The sequence below is a fragment of the Osmerus eperlanus genome, chromosome 12, assembly GCF_963692335.1.
Source record: "Osmerus eperlanus chromosome 12, fOsmEpe2.1, whole genome shotgun sequence".
Taxonomy (NCBI): Eukaryota; Metazoa; Chordata; class Actinopteri; order Osmeriformes; family Osmeridae; genus Osmerus; species Osmerus eperlanus.
The window spans coordinates 11,836,792-11,859,535 of NC_085029.1; the positions used below are offsets into that span (position 1 = coordinate 11,836,792).

A 22,744-nucleotide genomic window follows, 5' to 3' on the forward strand; every position below is an offset into this window, starting at 1 on the left:
TTGTCAATCAAAGCAACCTGCTGGGATTCAATGAATATGTTGTAACTTTTTACAACAGAAAGCAATCAAAATTCAGTTATTCTTCAACAAAGCTAGTTTTAGTAATGTATAATCATACAAACACATTCCTGAGTTAGCGTTCCTTACGATCCTCCTTTTCTGTCCTCCCCCTCTGTGATCAAACATTCTGATTGTCATTCTTAGTATTGAAACCATATTTTACAATGTCAGGTTCATAGGCACACGGTAAACCATATCTGCTGTGAGATGCAAGTTCCATTAAGATGGGCGTCATAGGATCTCCGTCATCAGTTTCAAGTTAGCTGGTTTAGTTCTCTTGAGGTGATCAGAGTAGCATATCAGTAAGTCCAGAAGCGTCAATATCAGTCGAATGGCACCTAGCATTCCTCAAACCCTGAAGTCCTCATCTATCTCCATGTATCTCCTGCTCCTCAGACTGCGCATCATGCAGGTTCAATTTGACTTTGCTCAGGATGTTCTTGGCACCATTCTGCCACTCCAAGACACAGTCCATTGGGGACTTGCCCTCCTGCCAAGAGGAAAACAATACTCTCCATGAATCTCCTCACTACCAAACACATCAAATCCTAACTTGGGGAAAATGGACCGATGTCACGTTTGTCATTTTGTTCATTCTTTTAAGCCATCAAATCACCACAAGAGGGCGTGCATGATGGATCCAAACTTCAGCCCAGGAAATTTGTATTTTGTCTGGAATGCTTTATACTACAAAAAGTATTTATCTGTGCTATCAATTCCAAATTCTAATGATACAAGTTGATCAATTAGGTTTCCAACAGTCCCTTAATAGTATAATATCTATGTTAATAAACAGTCAAGACAAGTTGTAGGTTTGTGGCTGAGCTGGAGTAGCATGTGTGAGCAGGGGGACGTACAGAGTTCTTCAGTTTGAGGTTGGCTCCATGTAGCAGCAGGAGCTGGAGGATCTTGAACCTGTTCAGCCTGACGGCATCATGCATGGGTGTGTCCCCATCCTGCACAGGACCACACAAAAACACTAAGCTGACACGTGGGTCTGAGGATACTGTGGAAGGTTAAGACACTACTGTCCTGTGGTGTAGAGTAGGCTGACTTTAGTCAGTCCTACTGGTAGTCTGTAGTTTGTTATTGTGAAAGTGTGTGTGTGAGTCCTCACTCGATCTTTGGCGTTGACCTCAGCTCCACAGTGGATGAGCTGCTCTGCACACTCGTAGTGACCTGTTCTCACGGCAACGTGAAGAGGGGTGCTCAGCAGCTGAGAGGACAAAACACAACATTCTCAACGACATAATACTGTATTAAAGTCTTGTTAGAGCTGGTTCAGCTGTAGGTAAATCAGCCTAGGCCTAGCCAACACTACCTAAACAAAATCCATTGCGATGTCCTACAGCTACTCACCTTGTCTCTGGTAGAGAAGCTGGCATTCTGGTTGAGCAGCAGTTCCAACACAGGCTGACTGCCCCCCCGACAGGCACAGTGGACTGCTGTGGCCTGCAGCTGGAAATGGAGGAGGGGGTACGTTTGACAGTGAATAAATAGACATTTTGCTCACAGAGGTCGACACATACAGCTCAATCATCCCAGCTTAAGGTAGCTCTTTAATCGCTTCTTAATCCCCCCCCCCCCCCCCCCCCCCATTGTAGGTGTGTGCAGTATGGGGTTCTTGACTACCTTGTCCTTGTTCTCGATGTCAACCCCTGCCTCCAGCAGTCTGCTCACCACCTCCACATGACCGTGGGAGCTGGCTTTGTGCAGTGCAGAGCGTCCAAACTGAGACACCAGGGGAGGGAAGACACAACACATCCATTGGTCAATCTTTTTTTATCTTCCTGCGTATGACTCTTTCACTTACTCTCTCCATATCCATCATTCATCTATCACTTTATCCATCTCATTGTTTCCCTCTTTCACTCACTGTATCACTTTCACTCATGTCACTTTTTTCTCGTGCTTTCTTACTTATTAACACACACACACACTCACATTGTCGCAGGCGTTGGGGTCCCCTCCTCTAGTGAGGTATCTCTCGATCAGAGGCATTTTGTTCTCCTCACAGGCCTTCATGAAGTCTTCCTCGTCCACATAGTAAGGCTGAACGGGGCAGACAGACAGCTTAACAGCTGGGCTACGTCACCTTCTCCTCTAAGCTGCTGCCTTCACAATGACAGCCATGAGGAGCTTATACAACCAATCAGACCTATTGTTATTTTACCAGGTTTGTCTAATTCGAGATTAAACCGTCTTCTCATAGAGTATCTCACCACAGCCTCTGGAGGGGGAGGAGTCTTGCGGACTGGAGCTTTCCTCGCCTTGTTATTCTTCCTCAGCTGGAGAATGTTCTGGAGGTTGTCTGGGTTCTCCAGTGTCAGGTGTCCAGCTTTGTCCACCTGTGAACCATAGTACGGCAGGAAGGGAAGTAGAGGTTGACTGGCTGACACACACATACACACACACCCATAGAGTAGTAGCATGTAGCGGGTGTGAGCAGCCAGAATCTAGTTTTCCAGTAAAAAGGGCTGATCATCAAGAAACAGCACTTCACACTCATTGATTTGACTTTATTGAATAGTACATTGACATGCGGCCCAAGCCATGGGCTATTCGTATCTCTCTCTAGCAACTGAGCACATAACACATAAAAGTTTTAACAAGGATCCCATATATCAGTAGCATTCTAAACAAGGTTATTAATGCCATACACTAAAATGAAGGGTAGGACTCACACACCTTCCTCTGGAGTGGACTTACATTCAGTGTGAGGGGGACCTCCGTGTCGGTCAGGCGATCTTTGTGAGACCTGCGGTTGTCCTGCTTTTGGTTGATGGAGGTCTCATACTGGCCCTCTGAGAAACCTTCCTCTCCAGGATTCTTCCCCTCACCTCTCTTGTCTGTCACCTGGGCAGAGAAGGGGGAGAGAGAAAGGGTGAGGAAGTGTGAAGATAGAGGGAATAGACTCTTATCTGTCTTTCCTTCTTCATCCATATCCCTCTATCATAACCACAATCAGGGTCTCATCCAGTGATGAAGTAGTAAACATACCAGCTCCTCCACACTCTGGAATCTCATTCTCATCATGGTCAGGCCTGGGAGTTGCAGCTTACCGAAGCTTACAGTTTAAGTGATGCCATGTCCCTGTCCTGCCTCTTATATATGTGTGGAGCTCGACAAGGCTGAGCTCATGTTCTAACAGGGTAACTGCTGCCCTCTGACCCTGCTGAGACAGAGTATGCTTTCCTGTCATCCTGAAGTTTGGGACAGGGTACAGCAATGTGTGTGTGTGTGTGTCAGCTAAAGAATGTTTTGTGCTGGAAGTGAAATGCCTGTGGCTACTGCCATTACCTTTCAGTAGCCCAGACTGGAGGTGAAACTTGAGAACGTCACTGACACACACTCAGCTACCCCCCGTCCCTCCACACACACACACACACACACACACACACACACACACACACACACACACACACACACACACACACACCACCATCATCATGCTTCCCAATAGCAGTTGGCCCAAGGTAAGAAACCCAACCCTTAACCATTCCTGTAGCAGCACCCTGTGGACAGGAAGACATGAGAGGCTGAAAACATCATAACACTTATTTATAACAGCTAACTGTCTGTCCTGCCTGTCTCAGATGATTAACTATGAGGTACACTGAGGTGAAAAGCTGGTTGGTTTTCACCACTGCAGGGGTTCATGGGCTGTCTGGCTATCTGGCTGGTTGGCCAGATTGTTAGCTAACCGCATGGTTGCCTTTACTGGCCTGTTTTCTTCTTCTAGAGTTTCTAGTCACAATGACTTGTATGAGCTAATAAAGATATTACTACCTGAGCTTATATTAGAAAGGAACTGTAATAAATCATCTTCTCTAATGGCCCACAGGCCTGGAGACATGCATACTTCACTGCTGTCCAGGTTTCACAAGTACACACACACACACACACACATATATTGAGTTTGATCTGGGAAGACTTCAGAGTCTGTCCCTGTCCGTACAGAAGTCATCCCGGTGAAATCCTCCAGAAGACCATTAGAATGGTCTTCTGAAAAAGTGACAGCTCGTAAAGGCTACAGAATGTATCTTTAGCTGTGCCACATGTGTCCACAGGGAGCCATGTTTCATGGGAAACGTCTTTATGATGAGTCACATTAAGACGTAACCGTTATCTGGACGTGGTTATCTGATTTCCTATAACTGACATGACTTTTACATTTACATTTACATTTATTCATTTAGGAGACGCTTTTATCCAAAGCGACTTCCAAGAGAGAGCTTTACAAAAGTGACTGATTATAACAACGAGATAGCCCCAAACATTGCGGGTAGCCAAAACATGAAGCATACACTGTGAAAAACCAAATAAGTGCCAAAGGGAAGAACTATAAGAGCATGTAGTTAAACAAATTACAATTAAACAACATGAACCTCAAAAAGTGCAAGAGTGTACCTGTAGAAAAGCAAGCAACAGTAAAATATTTCACAGCGAGTACAACAATTTAAATCAGTTACAACTAACCAACAAGAGCAACAAGTCCCTCAATAAGAGACTTCACTAGCACCAAGACTATGTCTGGAAAGCCACATCTTTCTCCCGCGTTCTCTCCAACCTTTTTACACACACACAAACACACACACACACACACACACATTGTCATCTATCTCTTTCTCTCTTGCTATCTTTTGCTCTCATAGAAGAGCTAGATAATCCAGCAGAAAGCCTACAGTGTACTGTACAAGGACATCACAGATAAACTGTAGGCATTCTGGTTCATTTGGTATACAGCATACATTTGAGATACACAGTTCACTCATCACCACCAGTGCAAGTAATATGTCTTCATACTTCATTCGTGAATTATTAATGTGGCATTTTGCATCTGCAACACAGCTGACAACTACCATTTGAAAAGCTCATCCCAAAACACTCCATACCTTTTAGCACTGTAAGTACAAGTATGCTTCATATGTTCACAAGAGAGGCACATAAAGTCACTACATTTGCAAAAGGTGAAACTGTTTAACTTTCTTTCAAATTCGGAATCAGCACAACTATGACCCATAATGCCATGAAACTATTATCATTTTACATGCACACACACAATCACTATAGCCAGCATTATTGTACTATATAGTCACTGGTGACTAGTATATTTACTTGTTCCGTGGGCACAGGATCCATGGAGCCTCTAATTTGTTGGTCTCTGCTTCAGTAGCTCAGTTCAACCCAAAGGTGAGGTGGTATACAGGAGATAGTTTGATGTGAACTGCAGGCTGTCAGGTTGGTCTCTTATCCTCTTCACAACAAAGCTCACAACCTGTCTCCTCCTCTCCACCAATCACAACACTCTCACAGTTTACCTAGGTGTTTTAACGATGGGTGGGTAAATATCAGTCCCCCCCCCAAGCTTCTCTCTCCCTCTCTCTGTAACACTCAAGAAAAAACCTGGTGACACCAAATATCAGTTTTTATATGTCCTTCACTTGTTTGATAATTTAGTGTTAAATTGTCCCATGTCTAAAGCAGAACATAGAGTGGACTAAAGGCCACCCCCCCCCCCCCCCACACACACACACACCACCACCACCACCACAAGATGCCATATACGTGAGGTGAGGGGGGGAATGAGCTATCAACATTAAAGCATAACGACTGGGATACAGTTTCAGGACAACTTGTAAGAGGACAACATATTTTCATGTTGTCAAGTTGTAAAATCCTGTAAGTCATGTGTCAGGGCATTGGCAGAATAACTCGCAGTCATATGAGGAGATGGAGGAGGAAGAGCAGGAGCAGGAGGAGATGAGATGGGCTAGGAAGCACTTCATGTTAAGCTATGATGTAACACCCTAATTACACAAAGGAGCATACAGGAGTTGCATTCCTCCATGTTAAAAAGCCCAATCACATCCCTAACCAGGTAATTGCTAGGCTATCACTATAACACAGTGTATTCACTAACACAATAGGGAGTAACTATGGTGTTACAGTGCCACAAGAGCAAGCTGATATTTACTTACCAAGGAATACATACACTGCTGTTCATTCCCTCTCATAGGAATCTGAATGCAGCTGCCGTAGCTCAATACTGATTGTTTAACCTCACTATTAGGGACTACATTCAGATCTCTAATGGAACAATTCATAGATTCAACCTGTGACAACATCAGGATCAGACAAGAGTTCTTATCTTTGAGACAATTATACAATTTCATGAACGACTCCTCAGAAATGTTCTCATTAGAAGCTTTGGAAAATGATAAATTAATTAAAATGCAGCTAGCCATGAGTCAGGCCATTTGTGGAAAATCCAGTAATCAGAGAGAAACAGAACACTTCACCTATCTGGGTGAAGGGGAGGGAAAGAGAGGTAGAAAGACAATATCAGTAAGTTGGTAAGTAAAAAGGTCTCAGCTCCGGGATCAGGGTTAAGCACTACTGGTTGATAGCCTGGTGGGGTGTGGGATCAGGTTCTACAGCTCACCTATCCCATGTTCTATCCCTTTTTACCCTGTCCCTCACCTCTGCCTCCCTCTGCCTCCCTCTGCCCCTCCCTCCCACCCCCCTGTCTCTCTTACCACCCTGTTCCTGTTCTGGTCCTCGTGGACCTCATCTTGTAAAACTAAATCTGTAACTGATGTTGAGGGATCTGTATGTAGATATCAGTCTCCACCACACATTTCTCTCTCTCCTGGTCTCTGCAACCACCCACCCACCCACCCTCCCTCCCTACAAACACACACACATACACCCTCAGCTCAGTTGATGTCAGAGCAGTACAAGGCAGACTAACACCTCTTTCACTGCAAACATGCAGGACAAAAAGCTTATAACAATTATTACAGTGTGCAGGTATTCTTTTCATCTAAATGTTTTCTCTGCACTTATATTGTGCACCTTAATCCTCCTACACTGATGGAGCCTATTGGGCAGTGGGGAAAATCTGCTATCAATTTTTGGGGGGACAATTATATGACATTTTCTCAAGAGCAATTCCTGAGGGGGACACCAAAATTACTGCTGTAAAACAGCAGTAATTACTACCTACATTGTAATATGTTAAATGTATATTATTAATATTATTTAAATGTCCTTATGTTTACAGTGATTTATTGGGGGGACAAATCATATTTTTCCCAGGATGGAGGGGGTCGTGCCCCCCCCGGGATTTCTGCCTATGCTATTCGGTCACCTGAGAAGAATTATTGAGCACGGCCATTAGAGTACCCCAACACAGCTGTGTCTGATCTACTGATTTAGATCTAATCAATAACTTTGAAAGAGGGAGAGAGAGAGAGACAAATGTATGGGGTAAAGAGAGTGTGGTGCGGAAAAAGGCATGACAGCAACTAGTGGGTAGCTGTCAGTCATAATGTCACATTCTCTCACATCACATGGGGAAGGGTGAAAGGGTAAGTGGGGACAGTAAACCGAAGAGAGAAGGCTGAAGTCACATGAGACCTGACATCATTAAAATACGCTCATACACTCAGATATGGACGCATGCACACACACATACACACATAGCAGGTTATATTAATGATATGATAAAAGTCGTACTATAAAGATCCTCATCTCCTCATCCTCATTGTCACATGGCACGTTCCAGGGAGTGGGCAGGTGTGTGAAAGCCAAGTCTGACCTGCAGAGATAGAAAGTCACATCAGCACAAAGGCATGGCCAAGATAGCTGCTTGTGTGAGTATGTGCATGCATGTGGTAATGAACAAAATTACACGTTTTTAGATATTTTTCAGTGTTTAAACAGAGACTTTGTGTGTTAATGCATATGTATGAATATACCTGTGTGTCATAGAGATAGAGATGTGTGTGTGTGTGGTATGCCCCTGAACTACTCTGGCTCCCTGGACAGGCCAGAGGTGCTGCATGTGTTGGAGCCGGGAGGGGTCCAGACACAGAGAAAGAGACAGCAGGAATGTACGGTATGTGTCCTGGTGAACACTGTACCAGTGAGTTCAGGATCACCTCCTCTCCAACAGAATGAGCCATGTAAATAGAACTGACCCTGAGGTACAGCAATGCCTCCTTCAGCTACTGACTGTCACCAAGACCAGATGAAACCATGTTTCCATGCAAAAGCAGTTGAACCCTTCTAATCCATAGGCATCAACAATCTAGCTCAAATTAAATGGTTGAATATTGGTATTGATTGTTCACTACAGTAATCATCTCACCTCTGCCTCTTCATGGTGGGAAACGTCTCTGTCATGATGTGACTTGTCTCAGGTCTGTGTGGAACTGTGTGGAGTGAAGTGGCTGGAGTCTGTGTCTGGGCTCTGAAGATTTGCTTAAGTAGTGGTCAGGCAGACTGGACAGCTCTGTGGACAGTGTCTAACTTTCCATGTAGAAGTTAGAGGTTTATATAGAAGACTCCCACCCACTCATTCTGTGGGATTTAACCCTGTGAACCCCCACCTCACCACCACCACCACCATTGACATAAACTTCAAGCATGACACTTGTACTTCATGCTTCCCACAGTGTCAGTCCACAGGCCTGTAAATGACAGCCTGACTGACTGAGTGGCCGGCTAGCTGACTGGCTAACTGATTTGACTACCTAATGTAACGAATCACAGCTAATGGTATCCCTCTTAGAATCCTTGTTTTTTATTTGTTTTATCTTGCAGCCATTTTCCCCTTTAATCTCAAGTGACTTTGGCCACTTACCAGGCTGCCATTGAATAATAATGTGTTCTTAATTACTTGCCTGTCAACCATGTCTGACTGGCTAACTGACTGACTGACTGATAAGCAGGCTGACAGACAATGAGAAAGGGAGATTCTGGTTGCTGCTTTGTCTCTATCTGGTCATCAATGCTATCTGTGAAAGTGGCCTATTACACCTCATAAAAGCACCATAAAGTTCCTCTGCATAGGTGGAAACTGTCCTTGCTTCATTCCCCATTTGTATGTTCTAAAAAGGAATTATCCTTTTTTGTCACGTCAGGGTATCGTATGCGGTAAGACATGGCAACCCTGCAGCCAGGAGGTAGGGGGTCCAACTGTGGAGCTCCATACAGTCACCAAACAGACAGATGGACGCACTAGGATGTCCATCCCTCCAACTCAGCTGTTTGAGGGTAGTCATATCTGTGATTCAGCTGCTTTACAACATAGTTTAAGGGGAGTATGATTTTCTCATATGTGACACGCCCCAGGATAGAATGGACAACAGGTTGACTCTGGTGGCTGATTGACCTGTTAAAATATGTAGCTGACTTTTATGTGATATATTATTGTTGCTATCCTACTCATAGGATTCAGCATAACCTCCAGTCAGCATACACTTATGACTAAACAAAAACACTGAGAACTGGACCTCATACAGTACCTTAGGCAAGAGATGCATCACTACAATTAGAGAACTAGGCTACCGTGGATATTATAAAATATTGTCAGAGCGCTGGGCCTAGAGATGTTTATGGCTGGATGTATACTATGGTAGTTGGTAACTGTAGGCTGCGCCCTAGTTTGTGTCCAATCAGAGCCTATCTACAGTGGAGTGAATAGCAGCAATGCGTAAACAAGCGTTGCCTGGGATCCTCCTCCGCCCCTCTCCCCGTTCATCTCAGTTCTAGCCAGTTCCGTCTTCGGCGCTACTTTACAGTAACGTCCGCTCGCGTTATAGCTTACCGCTGGATCCTAGAACTGCATTTGCTAACACCGGCCCGGCGATGGACTCGTAGCTGAATGGTAAGGTGTATACTATTCATAACCTAACGATGCGGCTGTGTGTCGTTTTTCACATAGGGTCAGTGATAGTAAAGTTTGGGGTGGGTTGGGAATGCGATCATGTGTCGTTTCGGCGATCAAGTTCTGGACATGTGCGTTTTAGTGATAGTCAAGTGTGTTGTGGCGCTAGTCTGATATATTTCTCAGTAATAGTGGTGATGGTATGTGGGGTACAGTACCCGCCGCTACCCACATGACTTCCAGGGCAGCAACTTGATTCTAAAGTCGCTCTTTTATATCAGGGACTGTGTACATGTTGTAACGCAACATCTATAATGTTATTTGCGTAATGGATCATACCGAGAGTGACGCATAGTATGACGCTCTTGATTTCCTGGTGATGGTGATGGGCATAAGCCACGGTTATGTCACCGATAGCACGACTTACTTCTCTACTGCGTAACCTACTGAAGATTTGTACACACATACATCTCGGACAGTTTGATCATATCTACTATGTTACTAACACGGACTGGACTGTACGAAAGCATTGAACAACCAACAATCTGCAATAATGCCGAGATAATTTGGCTATCGTATTTCGTAGCACATTCATTCAATTGCGATTGGCGAAACGTCGTCTCCTTAGCCTCGGGTATGTTGGGAAAATAATAAAATGTCCACCGTGTCACAACAGTCTGCTATAGGGACTAAAGTTCCTCGTTCCTGACAGAGAGGGGGCGGGGCATAAAGGTAAATCGCGACATGCACCTGTCTTCCAGCCTGCATGTCACTTCCTAAGAGTTGATTTAAAGATATGATCTTCCATTGACCAGGATACATCTTGGAAGACCGAATGATCAGCAATATTTTGTCATATTATTGTTAAGTCGTGTAAAGGTTTACTTGTGTACTTTCAATAACATTTCTGTTTCATTCTGTACTGTATAATGTTATGACCACTCAAGGGAAGAGTAAATAAATGTCACTTTGTTTTGTTATACAGAGTGCAATAGTCCCCCTGTCTCAGGATACTTACACCTTTCTCCTCCTACAGCTCCAGACAAATGCCCCACAATGCAGTTCACCTGACCAGGGGTTGGAGGTCAACCCAGGGGTGAGATGAGGCGACCTAGGAGCTCCCTCCTGCTGCGTGGAGCATCGCACGACCGCCCCTGAACTCTCACCTCTGACTTACTGCACACATCCACCTTACCCACAACACCCCTCGCCCCTTGTCAGACTGTGCCCACCATGACCACCTCACCCAGGAAACACCTGGTGAAGGACTTTAACCACTTCATCACCTGCTACGTGTGTAAAGGCTATCTGATCAAACCCACGACTGTCACCGAGTGTCTGCACACCTGTGAGCTTCTTCTTCTTCTCTTGATCTCTCTTTCTCTCCATTTTCTCTCTGTTGCGCCATCTCCTCTCTTTATTATGTACCAGCTTTAAGGGGGGGGGGGGGTGCAATATAAAGATGTATTGAAGCATTAGTGGCCCGTGAGTAGCTTGTGATCAGCAGTAGGTCTCTAAGAAGCTGTTATGTCGGTCGTTCCGATGACTTACATTATGTAGTATGGCATCCATGGCTGATTCAGTCTGGCGGCAGCTCTCCACTGTGTGTTTATGTATGCATGTGTGTGCTTGTGGCTCAGTGTGTGGGTTTGTTTGCGCATGCAAGTGTAGAGTATGTGTAGCATATAGTCTTCCCTGGTGCATTTGTGTGTATTTGGCCAGAGGGCAGAGCATGTCCTATTATCTCTGCTTCTGTGGCTGATCTCAACTGATAATGTTGACCTGATTGTTTGTGACTGCTTCATGACGTCACGCTATAGGATGTGGGTGGGGAAGTGATCCCTCATAGTGATGAAGCTCAGCTTAGTAGACGGAGACTGAGGCCAGACAGGCAAGGGGGAGGCCAGGCAGACAGGCAGGGGGTGGATAGACTGGCAGACAGATAGGGGGAGGGAACACAGGCAGGGGGAGGGTAGAGAGCAAGAGGAGGGAAAACAGGCTAGCAGGCAGGTAGGAACTTCTGTATGGTTTAGTTTTACCATTTTCTAGCTTGCCAAGAGCATCAATTGCCTATTTTACAGAAACGCCCTCCTCACTGGAGAAAATGGTAACCTGACCATCCTGAACTCCTCTTCCTCTTCCTCCAGTCTGTAAGAGCTGCATCGTCCAGCACTTTGAAGACAGCAATGACTGCCCCAAGTGTGGCATCCAGGTCCACGAGACAAATCCTCTGGAGATGTTGAGGTAAGATCCTCCGTCCTAGGTGAGAGATGGCAGAGTCGTAGAGAACTGGGTCAAGATAGCGTTATGGCTGTGTGTGCGGATGGCAGAAACAATGTGTGTGTGCGAGAGAGTGTCATTGACAGAAATAATGCTTTTTAGAGAGAGAGAAAGAAGGGGGAGAGGAATGCTTAACTCAGTAGCATGTTTTATCCTCAGGTTGGACAACACTTTAGAGGAGATCATATTTAAACTGGTGCCTGGCCTCAGAGAAAGTGAGTGATGTCATCATAGTATCCTCCAATTGCACATTACTTTGAAGTTTTGCCTAACGGCCAAGCAAACTGTTCCCGCTCATGCTAAATGAGTAGAGAACATGACACCCCCATGTACAGTTACAGGAATATAATAGTACCCTTGTGGATTCATACTGTGTGTGTGTGTTTGCATACATTTATATTTTTCTGACTAGGGGAGGAACAACAGGAAATAGACTTCTGGAGGCTGAACAAGTCGAAAGAGAATGGAGAAGGTAGGAAACGTTTCTGTGCTGTGCTGAAGGGATTAGAGTAACGTTGGAGGGGAAGCAAGATAAAAGGCTGCACAGGACAAAAAGTGTATTTGTGTGTTGAGAGGGGAAGAAATCTGTGCGTGTGTGACTAAATGAAGCTGTGTGTGACTCTGGTCCCATTGTTGCTGCCCAGAACTGTAGGTGGAGGTGAGTCATGGCCTGCTGGGAAAGAGAAAGAAATGAGACGTAGAGAGAGAGAAATTAGTGAGAAAAATAGATGGTGGGAGATAAAGCAAGAATATGGAGATGCTGGGACAGGAGGGGACAAGGGAGAGAAGCGGTGGAGAGAAATTAGTAGAAAGTGGTCTGATTGAGGGAAGGATGGTGCAGAGGCAGAGAAAGGCAGGGAAAATAGGCAGAGGGTAGAGGCAGGGACAGAGGAGGAGAGAAAGATTGAGAAGAGGGAGAAAGGTCAAGGAGTCGAGACTACGGGACTCATATTTGGGACTAGGCCCAGGACTAGGAGGTGGTTACGTATTACGGTGCAGAGTGTGATGTCACATCCTGCTTACTCCTCTAGACAATGGCCCTAGGTCGAAGCGGGCCAGGCTGGGTGATGAAGATGAGGATGATGATGGTGGTGGAGATGGGGACTACCACCGGAGCGACCCTCAGATAGCTATCTGTCTGGACTGTCTCCGGAACAACGCAATGGTGGGCGAGAGCATCGTCAAGGTCAGGCTCTATACATCTGCTTCCACACTTAATTTATTTTCTCCCTCATTGGTTGCCTTTGCTTCTTTCAGCTTGGACCTCTCCCTTCCTGCATCTATTCAAAAAGCAATGATTCATTTTGAACCTGTACTTTGTACATCTGTACATGTTCATCAATTTTTGAAACTTAGATAGAAACTCAGTTCGCTTTATGGTAGCCTTGAGCCTCAACTCTGAAACGGGTTAGTTTATAATGAAATGAATAAGTAAACCGTAGTTGAATCCAATTCAGACCGACTGTGCTATGTTGTAAACATCTTGGTTAGACTTTGAGGTTATGTTAAGCTATGAGTTCAATACAACAGCCACGGTCTTAATCAGGGTTACAAGGGAATGTGATTGTTTTGTAACTGTCTGGTTTTTGTGAACTTGCAGGGCTTGATGAAGAGATTCATACGCTGTTCGTCAAGAGTTACCGTGGGAACCATCAAGAAGTTCCTCAGCCTCAAGTTAAAGCTTCCAAGTTCTTATGAGGTATGGCACTGTAAGCCTGTCTCTCTCTGTATGTCCTACAGCTAGATATCTCATGTCCATGAGTTATCTAGCTGTAGGACATAGAGAGCCTGACAGCCTGTCTCTCTCTCTGTCTTACAGCTTGATATCCTGTGTCCATACCTGTCTCTCTCTCTGTCCTATGTCCCAGCCTGTCTCTATGTCTCTGCCCTGCAGCTAGATGTCCTATGCAATGGGGAGATCATGGGGAAGGACCACACCATGGAGTTCATCTACATGACCCGCTGGAGACTCCGTGGAGAAAATGTACGTATGCCTGCTCCTGTTGTCCAATCAGACATCTGTAAAAACATCACCATTAACAGGATTTTCAAAACAACTGCATCTCAACTGCATCTCAACTCATCTTCACCAGCCATCTCAGAGTGCTGATGGGTCAATTGCCCCACATTGAATATGATCATTTTTGTGTATAAGGACCAGATGCTAGATCAGGCTAAGCTTTCTGAATGCAGTACCTGAATTTAGGTTTAGTTGTAGAGACTTTTATTAATGACTTGGCCAGGGCTAGAACCAGTTAGACATTGATCTCAGAAACTAGTTTAAAATATCCCCACTTTCCTCTCTTCTATTCCAACCCAAAAATAGGCCTGTGTTATATTGGCTATATCTGGAGACAAACCCCCTGACACACCCCCTCTCTTTCTGCCTTCACTCATATGACCTGTCAACAGGGGGCTACCATCGCGAACACACTCCCTTCTGAACTAGTGTTCTGTCCCCTGGGCCAGACGCCCACGTTCACCTTCCTCTATAGTATGTGTGTCTATATGTGTCCAAGTGAGCTTGGACTGGGTTAATGGGACAGTGGAGGCTGAGGAGACACGGCATGTGATGCTGTGGCAGTGCAAGGACAGGATGGACGAGGACATGCAGCGAAGCCCCGAGCAGCCGCCCCAGCAGGGTCTCCAGACATGCCCCTTTATGTTGCCTGGAGCTCAGAGGGGCTGATGAGCAGACGTGGTGACAGCTGTGTTCCCTGTGTTTCAGCAGAGGAGGTGACAGCTGTGTTCCCTGTGTTTCAGGCCTACCCCATGGTGTTGGAGTATCGTCCACGGATAGACTTTGGCTGACGAGGAGGGGAGGGGAGAGAAGCCTGCACTTACTCACAGCCCTTTGATACACATACAGATCTTCAAATCTGAGACAGACCTGTCTGATTGATTGACTGATTGACTAGTGAATGGATGTACTGAGTTTCTTAAACATGGATGCCATCTCCTCATCTGCATGCAGTACTACGGCTATACCTCTGATTCAGCTCTTATTTGGTGGCATTAGTATTCGTATTACTTTTCTATGATCGTCTGTGAGGACCATAAGGACCTGCCAACCTACCTGCTTGATACATGATTTTACCATGTATCAGTACAATGCCGTTGAATCAGACATACTGAATAATTGACTGAAGCCAACAGTGCAGTGACTCTAAGCAACATGCAGTATGGAAAATGTAGTTTGCAGTAAGTCTTGTAGGCCAGTTATGCAAAAGAACAGAGGTGTAAGGACAGAGATACACTGGCAGATAGAACTCTTGTATATTAGACCCCTCTATATGCTGGATTGAGTGTCTTATTCCTCTCCTCCCTTGCCCCACCTCTGGTTTGTCATCCTCAACTTGTAGTGCCTTTCCCTCATGGTTTGTGAGTCGAATCTCATCCTATAGAAAGCCTGGAAGGCATAAGGGGTTAATATCAGTCATACCTGTCATTGGTTTTTACACAGGAAACATATAAAGAAGTGTCAGATAATTGATCAAGTTCAGTGAGTCTCTGTGAATGTCATGAGCCACATGGGCGATTTATCGGACACTTCTTTCTTTTAAATGTTCCTTGGTTCTACTGTCGGCCTCATTGGTTGTAGCTTCGCCATGACCAGGCTGGGTCTGCTCTTTTACATGTCAAATACTATGGAAAACAGTAAGAAGTCCATTTACAAAAAGTAGATACGTGTCACCAAGGACTGCTTTTCACCTGTTGCCAATTCCAGGTCTCAGAGGTCAGTGTCAGCCATGCTAAACCATGTATAATGCATATCTATGGGTTGTTATGGAGTTATATTTACCCCCTTTTTCATACCGTATGGATGTTGTCCTCATATAGACTGTATAATGCAATATGAGTAGCCTATGAGACAAGGGTTACTGGAGAAACCAGACTTCTGCCTACAGTCTGACTGGCCTAGCTGTTGGTTTGTGCACTGTTGAAACGTTACGGGCATTATTTTAGACTTGTACATTGTAAAGAGATGTGTAAAGACTGGTTTCAAACTCCAGCATCCTTTTAAGAATTGATTTTATTTATTGCCTTTGCCCTTTGATTTTGTCTGTGCTTCACTGGGTCCTGCTTATCCGCTTGCCAATTAGGGTTCAAACGCTTTACCTGCTCCATACCTCCTTGTATGTGAAGGCCTGGTCATATAGGCAGGAAATTACATGTTTGACATGTAAGTCTAGCCACGCCTTGACTCTGTCTTCTCACTCTCCAAACAACACCAAAAAATCTGAACAGAGACAGATGGACATGCGTGACAGAAATGGGATCATAACAAGATTGGATCATCTCTAAAATTCTCGTTTGTATTTCCTTTGCAGTCCCTGTGTTTGAACACCCCTGCACTATTACTGAAACTGATGTAGAATCAAGCTAAACGGTGTGCTGTAGAATAATTCCGACTCAGCATGTATAACATGTACAAACATTTAGAAGATGTTCTGAACATGTAACAAATGTGGATATTAATTGACAGAAATGTTCTTTGCATTCTATTCTGTACACCCAATGAAGACACAAGTCTTTTAATTGGAGTGTAGGTCCTCATACCTCCAGTCTAACTAAAGCATCGTATTGTGCTAACACTTTTTATGTAAACGCTTTCTGCTGTCTGTACTCCTTGGTCATTTTATGAAATGTTTTGTAGTAAGTAACGTTGTTGTGATGTTACAGTCATGCTGTAACATTGTAGGTAACATTGTATTGATGTTATAACCATAATGCAACACAAAAACACTGTCATGCAACTACAGTAATAACATGACAGTGTAGGTAATGTTGTCCTTCTACAAATATTTCCACAACTTTTCTGATTAGTCCAAATGTCCAGGGGTCATAAACAGTATGCGAAAAGGAACTTTGCTCTACAGTATAAAGACTATTCTGTAGGAATGTAAAATAATGTCACTTGATCATTTTAGACTGGATAGTTCCATGTATGTTCATGTGTTGCAGTGGACTATATATGTATTTTTGTAATGAAAATAATCCCTTGTAGATATTTTATCTTTAAAAATGAAATTGTATGGTGTATATTTAACTAATGCTGCTTACAATGATCTATTCTATTTTTCAATGTCAACGTGCCTGATCACCTACCTAGACACAGTAGAAGTGTGTAAGCAAGAGCTGTTCTAAATGTGATACATGATACAATATTAATACAGATGTTGTTGAGTTAATCTGAGTCTTTGGATTGATTGTTCCTTTTAGTTCAAATGTACTGTACATGACTATTTTCCTTCCCTCCGGGTTTTGATGTAGCATAATGAGATAGGTTAAAACGTGCTTCTCTTGTTGCCAATCTTGCAGTTGAAGATCTGTTGTTTCTCCAGAGGAAGGAGAAAGGAAGTCTGCAATTGTACAGAAATATAACTGTATTTATTTACTCTACCTTTTTGATAGATTCCTTGAAGGAACTTGGCCTAAATAACAAATTGTTTATAATACAGGAATCCGCAAGGCTCAAGCCATCTGCATGTCTTTGATCCGTCTTAAACAAACACACACCTCCTTCTTTGGGACAATTACCTTTCCCCTGTATGGACAATAAAGCTTTCCGCATGTTTGAATGATATTCTGTATCAGGAGGCCCTAAGACAGGAGCTCATAGTTCCACCATGATCTCAGAAGCTACGAAGCCGACTGGGAGGTAGGTCCGCTCTCATCCTGCTCTGTTCAAACCATCTGCATTATGTGGTGCTCTGCCCTGGACCTCCTGGGCCTCCTGGACCCTGGGCCTCCTGGACCTCCAAGGCCTCCTGAACCTCCAAGGCCTCCTGGGCCTCCTGGACCTTGGGCCTCCTGGACCTCCTGGACCCTGGGCCTCCTGGACCTCCAAGGCCTCCTGAACCTCCAAGGCCTCCTGGACCTTGGGCCTCCTGGACCTACTGGGCCCTGGGCCTCTTGGACCTCCTGGGCCTCTTCTGGCTGGACACACGGCAGCTGGAATGTTCTGGGGAGGAGGTGCCATGGATCCGTTTTTTAAAGGAAGGACTATGAAAGGTCTCCATAATCACAGCTGTCGAATGTACACATGCACAGTATACACACACACTCCCACACACATGCTTTGTGGTGTCAGAACCACACTAACCTTCAGGTGGAGTTCCTGGAATGCCTGCTGTGTTGCTGTGGTGGATGAGGCTTTCTGACTTCTGATCTCTTTAACAATCAGTCACTTTCCTTCACCCACTCTGGCTCTGCCTTTCCACTCAGCTCTGCAGATCAACCGTCACAGTTTCCAACAGCTCTCTTTCTATCTTTCTCCCTGTATTTCTCCATTACCATTTTTTCTATTTCTACTGAGGAGTTCCAGTTCCCTTAGTTCTGAACAGGAAACTGGTGTACAGACTGATGATGACTGATGATGATGAATGATGACAGTTTTTCATTGTATTTTAGTTTTTATTTTTCCCTTGCAATGCAGTGAGTAACGTGTACTTGCATGAATCAGGACTGATTTCTGATTGAAATACAGTCAGAAGAGGTTTCCAGTTATTGGAGTGATTTGCATTTGAGAAATGTTTTAAACAAAATGCAGTGTATGTGAAAGCAATGGGGAAATTATTTACTGTTGTGCTTAGGTTTAGGTACCCTAGTTTAGGTATCCCAGTTTCATTGAAAGCATCTTAGCCTTACAGAAAAACTGTAGTAATGCAGTTCCAAAACGGGTCATTAGATGACCTAATGGATCTGCTTGATGGTATCACCCCAAGGACCCTACACAAAGGCATCTGTCTGTAATTGACCACCAGGGACCTAACTGTTTGATGTGTGAATGTCTGTGGCAGTTTGTGAGTCTGTGTGTGTGTGTGAGAGAAAAAGAGAGAGAGAGAGAGAGAGAGAGGGAGAGAGAGAGAATGTGAGGGTATGCCAGTGTGTAGGAGAGTGTATGAGAGTGAATGTGTGGGAAAACTGAGTCGGTAGTGAAGTCAGCCTAAAATCAGGTTCTAGTTTAGGTATCAGCAGTCAGTCAAATGTCAAAAATGCCACCCTGGTGTCATCATACCGACAGGGGCTGTGTTCTCCGAGCATCACACTCCTTAACTGACTGATTAATGACAGCTTGGCAGGACATATCGTTCTGTCCCGCCTCAGAGGCACAGTAGCCTGTTAAGAGTTCAGGACCCTTCACTCTAGACCAACGATTTATAGCGACGGCGCGTTCCAGCGGCAACAGTAGAGGCAGAGTGAACTTGAGAACGCGACGCGCTACAGCTCACAGACAGATCGTAGGCCTATAGATCACAGTGTGAACAATAGATCGAATGAAGTGAGCCAGTTCTAAGATCCGGCTGGGATAGGGAGTGAGCTGACTGCTTAGATCAATCACTCGCTGCCCGCGGACAGATTTAAGTCTCGCTGAAAGAGGTATTCTCATTCCTACAGGCTGAATATATCATGGCAGGTCCAGTCATAGTGATACAGAGGGAGAAGTGTGGAGTATTTGATGTAGCTTATCACGCTGGCGTGAGAGAGAGAGGTAGACACAGAGAGAAAGGGGTATTTTTTTTCTTTTACTGCAGTAGGCTAGTTCAGAAAATAGGTTCACTTTTCAAACTAAGTCAACACATGACCTTCACATAACATATATATCTTATTCATGTAGGTACAATGCAAGTCATATAAAATGAAGTTAGGCCTCATAAAGAAAGAGAGAGGGAAAGAGAGATAGCAAAAAAGAGAGGGTGAGGGATCTCTCTTTCTCTCTCTCTGCAATGAGGTTGCCAGCCAAGGAAAAGAAAAGCTTTGTACATTTGGCACAGGCACATGCACACACACACACCCTCTCTCTCTCTTATATGCCAGGGCTGGCAGGGGAAGTGCTTCAAAGAGCTCTTTATGTAGCAACAAAGATAAACAAGCCGTCTGTCAGAAGTGAAAACGCAGAGGCTACATTTCTATGGATTAAATCAGGAAGTTCAGACTTCTATTGGTAGCAACCATCGATCATAAAGAATGTTCACGGTAGCTTATCATCTGATAGCCTTATGGATCAGGTTCCTGGCATTGGGAAGGTCTGGTCTCTGAAAACATTATCATTAGCTATGGAATCTGGTGCTGATGCATGTCGCGGCGGGGTTGTTTGACTCTGTCAACTGTAAATCAGTCAGTTCCTGCTGGATGGATTCTGACTGATAGAGCTCATTACCAAGCTCAAGTGGACTCCCAGACACCAGCATCGCTCTGTAGCAGAACGTCACTTCTGGATTTCTCTCTTTCCCCGCACTCTCCTCTCTCTGCTCCCTTTACTCTATTTTCTTCATTTACCCCTTTTCTGTCTTTCTCTCCCGCCTTTCTTTTTCTCAATCTTACTTCTCCCCTCCTCTCTGTCGCCCCTTTAGCTGTTCTCACTCAGTTTCGACATTACACCTGGTTAGGGAAGAGTTACTAAGCAGGGTGTGGAGCTCATACCTGAATATTCTCCTTGGAGTAGACAACAGATTCATTTGCTGAACTGAAACCTGTAGATTTTACTTTTTTAAATGTGCTTTTACTTTTTTTCACAGGAAATACTTCTGTTCATGTCTTACCATGTCTTACATGTGATGGTATGATTTCTGCATGCCATGCATTTACGTGTTACAGGGACCAGACTGTGAATTGTGTTCCTGTTAACCTGTTAAACCACATGTTCGCAACAGAGCTACAGTATCATCTTATTCTGTTAAATGCATCAGAGGCAGTTCAAGGTCGTAAACTGGTAAACCTAACATGTAAAAAACAGTGGCAAACCCAGCCTTAAAACAGTTAGTCAACCTAGAGCTCCAAAAACAGCCTATTCTATTGAGGCATGGCTGTGCCAAGTATAGGTGGAGATTATCACACACACACAGGTGCACACAAACACACACACACACACACACACACACACAGAGACACACGCATACCTCTCCTCTCAGGGGTGATGAGCATGATTCATCTGTCATGTAATGTTCCACGGTTGCTAAGCATCAAGAGTATGAGGACAGGACACGAGGCAACAGAACCAGCAATACACACAAATAAGCCATACAGGGGATGATCATAATTAACAATAAATCATAAATGAGCCAGAGGTGATTATTATTCCCAGGTGTACATCATGCAGAGCATGTGGGTAAACTGTGTACAATTCATGCTGTAAAATAATATAGGATTTAGTTAGTTACTGTAACAATTAGCTGTGTAGGATGTCCACATGTGTAATCCCTGTTGCACTGATAGTGGTAATTAATAAAAAAAAACTGCCGTATATTTTAGAATAGGAAATATTCTTTGTGGGCGTTGGATGACTGTGGGGTGTGCTTATATGAAATATGAAGTGCAGATAGGCTGTGGACTAGTGTGTGTTCTGGGGTGTGAGGTGCTGGTGTCTGTGTGAGGTGCTGGTGTGTGTTGGTGTGTGTGAGGTGCTGGTGTGTGTGGGGTGCTGGTGTGTGTGAGGTGCTGGTGTGTGTGAGGTGCTGGTGTGTGTGGGGTGCTGGTGTGTGTGAGGTGCTGGTGTGTGTGGGGTGCTGGTGTGTGTGAGGTGCTGGTGTGTGTGAGGTGCTGGTGTGCGTGGGGTGTTGGTGTGTGTGAGGTGCTGGTGTGTGTGGGGTGCTGGTGTGTGTGAGGTGCTGGTGTGTGTGGGGTGCTGGTGTGTGTGGGGTGCTGTGAGCCTCCTGTCCTCTACTCTCTCTGGGTGAAGGAAAGCCGCTCTTGCTCTCTTTGTCCTCGAATCTTGTTTTGACTTTTGTGCAGTGATGGCACATTCCATTGCCCCAATGTGGATTTCAGTCCGGTCTCTCCTTCTCCCTCTTCCTCTCTCTCTTTCTCTCTCTCTCTCCCTGGCAAGTAAACGTGTGAGACATGCTGGCGGAGACCCTCCAGAATCTAGCCTCATTAAAAAACAGGCTCCAAACAAAAACGAGGATCCTAAACATGGAACAGCACACCCTTCGCCTCTCAGGTGTCTTCATGGAAAAACCCATAACGCTGGTCTTGTTAATTAAAACATAATGATCCGGTTTCAGGGTCTGGTTGCCGTTGAGAGCAGAGTTAATAAACCCCGGTAATCTGAATCCATAAACATTTCTAACCGTAAAAACGTGTTGGACGCTGTCAGATAGGCTGACGATATGGACATGGTCTATGGTGTAACAGTTGGAATTAGGGACATGGTGTTAACCTGAGTGTTAGGGTTAGGGACATGGTGGTACCTTAGGCGTTAGGCTTAGCGACATGGTGTCAACCTGAAAAATAGACCTACGGTTAAGGGGACTGCAGACAGCCCACAGAGACTTGCTGCCACTTTATAACCACTGTTGAGGACTAGTAAACACACACACACATACAAATGTCAATGCACAAATGTAGACAGATATACAAACACACTTATACACATATGCCTGAAAACCCGCTTGTATGTGTGTGTGAGAGAGGAAAGGTGCCCAGGGTGCCATACGTCCAGAGGAGTCGACAATAACATCAACACCATGTTGATATGTTTGACAACCCAGCATGGTAGCCATCAGGTGCTCCACATTCATGAGGAACATGTTGCCATTCTGACATCACCTCCCTATTCAAGAAGCCCGGTTTCCTCTTTCAACATGGAAGATTGGAGGTTGCACTGACAAAAACTGACTGCAGTGATTGACAGGAGTTAGGCCAGGAGATACTGTATATTCATTTGACTGCTTAGGGTTCGTATGTCCCTTGGTGTTTTGATTCACCATAGGGGACCATATTGAA

The 22,744-nt window shown here is 44.7% G+C and overlaps 2 protein-coding genes across 3 annotated transcripts; one reads left to right on the forward strand and one right to left on the reverse strand.

The window, feature by feature from the left end:
* Positions 1-14: 14 nt before the first annotated feature.
* LOC134031744 (ankyrin repeat domain-containing protein 1-like) lies at positions 15-3,154 on the reverse strand. Its single transcript, XM_062475455.1, has 9 exons — positions 3,061-3,154; positions 2,770-2,916; positions 2,283-2,408; positions 2,005-2,112; positions 1,693-1,791; positions 1,420-1,518; positions 1,178-1,276; positions 918-1,016; positions 15-550 (listed from the first exon to the last, which is right to left on the reverse strand). The coding sequence occupies exons 1-9, from the start codon at positions 3,094-3,096 to the stop codon at positions 425-427; spliced, it is 939 nt and encodes a 312-aa protein (XP_062331439.1). The 5' UTR covers positions 3,097-3,154; the 3' UTR covers positions 15-424.
* A 6,433-nt stretch (positions 3,155-9,587) lies between these two features.
* Positions 9,588-17,208, forward strand: pcgf5b (polycomb group ring finger 5b). Of its 2 annotated transcripts, none has more exons than XM_062474931.1 (9): positions 9,588-9,736; positions 10,773-11,084; positions 11,884-11,980; positions 12,176-12,231; positions 12,429-12,488; positions 13,048-13,202; positions 13,617-13,715; positions 13,911-14,000; positions 14,780-17,208. In XM_062474931.1, exons 2-9 carry the CDS (start codon positions 10,970-10,972, stop codon positions 14,825-14,827), a joined length of 720 nt encoding a protein of 239 aa, XP_062330915.1. In that variant the 5' UTR covers positions 9,588-9,736; positions 10,773-10,969; the 3' UTR covers positions 14,828-17,208. The 2 variants fall into 2 exon arrangements, with proteins under 2 accessions (XP_062330915.1, XP_062330916.1); XM_062474932.1 differs by lacking the exon at positions 9,588-9,736 and adding an exon at positions 10,257-10,468.
* Positions 17,209-22,744: the final 5,536 nt, after the last annotated feature.